This window comes from Diospyros lotus, chromosome 15 (genome assembly GCF_014633365.1).
Source record: "Diospyros lotus cultivar Yz01 chromosome 15, ASM1463336v1, whole genome shotgun sequence".
NCBI lineage: Eukaryota > Viridiplantae > Streptophyta > Magnoliopsida > Ericales > Ebenaceae > Diospyros > Diospyros lotus.
The window spans coordinates 2,093,887-2,100,447 of NC_068352.1; the positions used below are offsets into that span (position 1 = coordinate 2,093,887).

At 39.5% G+C, this 6,561-nt stretch overlaps 1 protein-coding gene across 2 annotated transcripts; it reads left to right on the forward strand.

Annotated features, from left to right (window-relative positions):
- The first annotated feature begins 191 nt into the window (after nucleotides 1-191).
- LOC127792609 (calcium-dependent protein kinase 2-like) lies at nucleotides 192-5,050 on the forward strand. 2 transcript variants are annotated; one of them, XM_052323175.1, is made up of 9 exons: nucleotides 192-645; nucleotides 905-1,674; nucleotides 2,223-2,366; nucleotides 2,464-2,616; nucleotides 3,053-3,168; nucleotides 3,474-3,641; nucleotides 3,737-3,864; nucleotides 4,436-4,535; nucleotides 4,623-5,050. In XM_052323175.1, exons 2-9 carry the CDS (start codon nucleotides 930-932, stop codon nucleotides 4,707-4,709), a joined length of 1,641 nt encoding a protein of 546 aa, XP_052179135.1. In that variant the 5' UTR covers nucleotides 192-645; nucleotides 905-929; the 3' UTR covers nucleotides 4,710-5,050. The 2 variants fall into 2 exon arrangements, with proteins under 2 accessions (XP_052179135.1, XP_052179134.1); XM_052323174.1 differs by having other exon boundaries at nucleotides 192-1,674.
- Nucleotides 5,051-6,561: the final 1,511 nt, after the last annotated feature.

The following is a 6,561-nucleotide window of genomic DNA, read 5'->3' on the forward strand; positions in this document are numbered from 1 at the left end:
GAAATATTAAGATTTGAATATGTTATATTATACTCATATATTGATAAATTATTATTAATTTTAAATAAAATTATTATGAATTTTATGTCTCTTCTCATGTTTAGAACCCTATTTTTATACATTTATATATATACATATATATATATCTGTTTCTAACTGTAAATACAGGAAGAGACGCAGATGCATTGCATGCAATGCAATTGATGTAACAAACAAGAAATAAATGAAAGATGAGAGACACGATAAACGCGTTTTCCCGTCGGCACCCCCCCAAAAAAACATGGAGTTAGGCCAAGGCAGATGGTCTATTCTCATGGAAGATTCTCTGTGAATTCAACTCTTCTACGCATTAATTGAATTATTATCCATTCGTATTCGTGTTCGTCTTCATCCTCTCGTCGCGGTCAGGCCTTTTCTCAAGAAGCGATCAACCGAACCAACCCTTTTCTTATTATTAATAATCTCGCTGTCAGGAAACGTTTCCGGAAAGGAACAATCAGACTTTTTTATCCGTATGCTGATCTCCCCAACGGTTTTTCTTTTTCTGTTTGTTGTATGCCCTTTTGATCCCAACGTCAGAATCCCGAATTGGGTCCCCCGAATTGGCAGATTAATTATTGAATAGTCTTCCCTCTGAATCTCATGGTGGGTTCCGTTGTTTAATGATCAATCAATCCCTTTTTCCTGAGAAGCACAACTTTCTCCAGCTCCTCATTGATTTTTCTGATTCAAATTTCTGCTGTGGATTGTGATTAACCTGTTCTGAATTTCTATCAGGAGGGTTTTCTTGTTTATTCTTTCTTTCCTTATTTAATTTTGCCTCTTCCCCGGCCAGTCAACTCTTTTGCCGTCCTTGTATTCTGTGGCCGTTCCAATCTTGATTTGGGTATTTTTCTCTCCATAGGCTGTAGATTGGACAAAAGGAAAAGATGGGTGTTTGTGTAAGCAAAGGCAAAATTTTGGAGCCAAAGGCCAATGAGTATAGATCCGAAGGTGGTGGTGGTGGTGGAGGAGGTGGTGGAGGTGCCAGAACAGGCCACCGGAAAATTCAAGAACCTGTGATTCATTACCCCAACAAATCCCCTGTCCGGCCTGCACGGCCGGCAGCCCCTGTGCCTCATTACAGGCCTGCTCCAAGCCCCAGAATAAGAATTCATCACAGGTCTGAGACAATTCTAGGCAAGCCATATGAGGATGTTAAATCTCACTATAGCATGGGAAGAGAATTGGGTAGGGGCCAGTTTGGTGTAACATATCTTTGTACGGAACTTTCAACAGGGCAGCAATATGCTTGCAAGTCTATATCAAAAAGGAAGCTTAGTACTAGGAGTGATAAGGAGGATATGAAGAGGGAGATTCAGATTATGCAGCATTTGAGTGGGCAATCAAATATTGTAGAATTTAAGGGTGTTTATGAGGATAGGCATTCGGTAAATCTTGTGATGGAATTATGTGCTGGAGGGGAGCTCTTTGACCGGATAATTGCCAAGGGGTACTACACCGAAAGAGCTGCAGCTTCGATGTGCCGGGCTATTGTCAATGTGGTGCATGCCTGCCATTTCATGGGGGTGATGCACCGAGACCTGAAGCCGGAGAATTTCTTGTTGTCTGATAGGAGCGAAAAGGCTAGGCTCAAGGCAACTGATTTTGGGTTATCAGTGTTCATTGAAAAAGGTAATTTTCTTGTGTTGGCATTGCTTTTGATTAGATTGGTACAATCTTGAATTCATTACTATATGTCTTTGTTTGGATTTAGAGGACATTGCGATTTCTGATACATGTCCTGTTGAATCACTGAAGTTCTTAGGAGATCAATGCTTGATTTCTTTCGGTCCCGTTCGATATATTTTGTATAGCATTTTAGCCTTTTGAAGTTTAATCTCTAAAATTTTCTGAAAATTGAAAGCACACCATGATTCTAACGTCATTAAGGAAGCCACAAAAGAAATTTTCTCTCTCTCTCTCTCTCTGCATAAAGATGTCGTACTTCAAGTTCTCCCTACCCTTAGGCTTAATGTGGCAATGGTGCTAGTGTGCAAATTCCAAAAGGAGAGACATTGAGTCATTAATTTTCTCTGGAGTACGCTCTTGCATATATTGGTCATTTACTTAATGATTTCTGTTACCCAAAAAGATGAACTTATATATATATGCTTATATTAAACTAGTTCAGATATATCTGTTAAGATTTCATTCTACCTGGTCATTGAAATTTCTTATAGGTAAGGTGTATCGAGATATAGTTGGCAGTGCATATTATGTTGCTCCTGAAGTTCTACGGCGTAGGTATGGCAAGGAAGCAGATATTTGGAGTGCTGGCGTAATGTTGTACATTTTACTCAGTGGTGTACCTCCATTTTGGGCTGGTAAAGTCATGATCCCTGATGTCCTGCTAAAAATTATATATGATCTATGACATTTGGTTCAATGGTGTTGAAACTGTGGCTGTAAATGTGCTTACAGAAACAGAGAGGGGAATATTTGATGCCATATTGAAGGGAAATATTGATTTTGCAAGTAATCCTTGGCCATCTATATCAAGCAGTGCCAAGGACCTGGTTAGGAAGATGCTGACACGGGACCCAAGTCGTCGGATCACTTCTGCTCAAGTTCTTGGTACATCTTATCCTAATGCTTTGACTGTTTACAAATCGCTTGATAAATACAACCTTACTATAAATATATGAAATGAAGCAAGGAATAGATGTGAAGGGTAAAAAATACTGGATAAAGCCGGTAAGTTAAGGCAGAAGCCAGCATCCATTAGAGTTATGGAGCTATGGAAGAGATGCTCATAGGGGAAATGTCATGTACAGATTGATACATTGAACATCTGCAGATTTCAGATTTGCATTGAAAATCACTTACATGTTCCTGGGAAAGTTTAAGAATTTTAGGAGTATATTACTGTGGGAGAAGTCCATTTCCGGGTCCAGTTTGGGCTCATAGGGGAAAACCCAGATTCTGTGATAAATTTTTAGTCAATATTTCCATTCATATTCACACCAAATTACATGTGACTACAAGATTGACATCTTCTCTCTTAATCTAGAGCATCCGTGGATAAGAGAAGGAGGAGAAGCATCAGATAAACCAATTGATAGTGCAGTCCTATCCAGGATGAAGCAATTCAGAGCAATGAACAAACTCAAGAAGCTTGCCCTGAAGGTAAAGGTCCCTACATTTGGAAGGCTTTTTGTTTTGGGGATAAGTATCCATGCGATGGTATATGGGCATGAGAACTATTGTGGCATATACTCATGGAACAGTATTGTGTCTGCATCTCCAAGCGCCACCTCCAAATCAGATTTGACAGTCCAACAGCTCATGTTTGATCTACTTTCCTTGAATGCTCATGTTTGATCCATTTGATTCTACTTAAATCTCCTTCTCAAACTTTTCCCATTTTGGATTTCCTCATTTGGAACTGAACCTTCTTCTAATAAAATTGGTGAATTGTGAAAATGATCTAGGTCATTGCAGAAAATCTCTCACAAGAAGAAATAAAAGGGCTGAAAGCAATGTTTGCAAACATGGACACTGACAACAGCGGCACGATTACCTATGAAGAACTTAAGGCAGGATTGGCTCGACTGGGATCAAAGCTTACAGAGGCTGAAGTGAAGCAGCTCATGGAAGCTGTAAGATACTTTTAAAATGGTGCACACTTTGTTATGCTGTAACTCAGATTCATCCACCATTTTACCAAAAAAAATGTTTGATTCCTTTCATGTAGGCCGATGTTGATGGAAATGGCACAATTGACTACATCGAATTCATCACTGCCACGATGCATAGGCACAAACTAGAAAGAGACGAACATCTTTACAGAGCCTTCAAGTATTTTGACAAAGATAATAGTGGGTGAGTGCATTTATGCATATACATAATGTTCTTAAACCACCAATTTGATACTGATGTGGCAGTAGTACAAACTACTTTAACCGGTGAAACCATGAAAGTAGTTAATGTGTCTGCACTCGAGCCAGCCTTCTATTGAACGTTCTTCCAATGTTGTTTAGAGGCCAAATATATATTTTAGCTCTTGTACTAGCACGTTTTTTTCATTTAAACAGTCAAATTTTTTGTTCTTTCAATTATGCATTTAAGCTGTGTAATTTCAAATTAATTACACACTTTGCCACAGTTGATCTTCACTAAAATACCAAAATTACCCCTCATGCACGTGCAAACCAACCACCATCTCCCCCACAACTTCTGGCTGGTGACGAGGCAGATGCAGGCCGAGTGCAAACACATTAACTACTTTCAAAGTAGTATGGAGGCTTGTTTAGATGGTCAAAGCAGTATGGAGGCATATGCCCTCTGTATTTCTTGCATTTCAAGCATCAGATGACAAAATATGCGAGACATAGATGGAAATTCTGCAAGCTCCTGTCAATAAACCTGCTTTTTCTTTTGGATATGACTGCAGGTTTATCACACGAGACGAGCTTGAAACAGCCATGAAAGACTATGGAATGGGGGATGATGCCAACATCAAGGAAATAATATCAGAAGTGGACACAGATAACGTGAGTTGTGCTTTCTGTATACAAATTTGAACCTTTTATCTGGCATATGTAGCCATGCATCTCTAATCATTCTACTGAATAAAGCAGGATGGGAGAATCAACTATGAAGAGTTCTGTGCGATGATGAGAAGTGGAACCCAACAGCCTGTGAAGATCTTGGAGAACTACAGCTAATCTTGTTTTGGCCTGGCTGATGCAAAACAGGAACTATAATTCTTGATCAAGAAGGTCAAGAACTCGAAGCCCTGATTAAGCGCCATTGCCTCTTCCAAACAGCTGAGTTTCTCGACCCTAGAGATGCGGTCACATTGCGCATCTGCTGTATGTTCACTGGTTTTCACTAGGCTTACCTAACGCCGCGAGGTTCTTTGTTATCCCTTAACTCTTCTTCTTCTTCTTCTTCTCCTTCTTCCCATGAGTTGAGAAAGATAACCATACCACATTAAATGTCAAGAATTTGTTTAAATGAGAAAGAAAGTAAAGTTGCATTGATCTCATATGCAGTTTTTGGAGAATCTTTCCATCTTCTTTAAGGATCCCTCTTTTAGGCTCTTTAGAAGGATCATCATCTATGGTTGAGTCCTTTGATTATGTGTTTTTGGACCCAAAATGTGAAGGATCATCTATGGTCGAGTCCTTTGATTTAGTGTTTTTGGCCCCAGAATGTGAAGCAAATAACCTCAAATTCACATCATAGCTTTTAAGGGTGGTACCAGTAACCAATTGCCACCAATTGGTAGTAGCAAGAGTCAACAAAAATAAGAGTGGTAGGCCAGAGTTCGTAAGTTCCCTAAAGGGCTGCTTAGGGCTTTTAAGGTTGTTGGATTATTCAAATTACACTAAAGAAGTAAAAACATATGATGCGGATAAAATTTTGATTTTTTTTAAGAAAATAAAAAAAAAAATTGAGTGATGTTCGTAATGTATTTGTTTCTTAATTCGGTGAATGTCAAAACATCGATCATATAAAATATTTAAAAAATTTGTTATAAAGAGCTATACAAAAAAATATCATGGCGACACACTTAAATAATTAAAAGACATAAAATCCAAATTTTAAATTTTAAATCTCAATTTAATGAATAAGTCCCACGCCACTACCCCATAAGTAACTAAAAAAATGAATATTTTAGCGGGATATCTTGTAGTTGGGTGCTTAATCAATAATAGAGGTGGGATAGTAATTCAATATTGTGGGCATCATTGGAGTGCGATTTTGTTCACCCCCTTTAACGGGGGTAACTTTACCCCCGTTAGTTTGGGGGGTAAAAAGGTTATTTCGGGGGGGGGGGGGGGTCTTCACCCACCCGTTTCCCTCTCTCATCTCTCTCTCTCTCTCTCTCTCTCCCTCTCTTCTCTTCCCTTGCTCTTGCCGTCGTCGACCCTCTCGTCGCTTTCCGCTGCATCGCCCTGTCTCGTCGCGTTTTTGCAACGTCTCGCCGCGCCTCTACATCGCCTCGCCGTGCCTCTACACTACCTTGCTGCTACATTGCGCCACCCCCTCGCAGTTGGCGAGTCGAGGCGGTCGACGCGCAAGAAGAGGCGACAACAACGACTAGAGAAGAAGAGGAAATGGGGGAGACAGGAGAGAAGAGAGGGAGAAACAAAGAGAAGAAGAGGGAAATAGAGAACAAAGAGAAAAAGAAAGGAGAAGAGGGAAGCAGAGAGAAGAGGAAATGGAAGATTAGTTTTTCACGAGGGTTATTTTAACCCCCATTAAATGGGGGTGAACAAAATCGCACTCTCACAATTGGGCATGGACATGCGGTAAAGTACAAATTCTATGGATTCCTTTTCCTTTTTTTTTTTTTGGGGGGGGGGGGGTGATTGGGTATGATACATCTCCTTGGCTAAGCTTCAACATTTAGGGCACATTGTACATGAAGAATTGTTTTATTTGATTAGTTTAAATATGATTGACTTAAAATATCATATCTTTATGATATTTTATTTTCAGTAGATATATATAGGATGTAACATTCTATCTCACCTAATCAAGTCAAATAGAGAGCCAACAAGGTTTAAG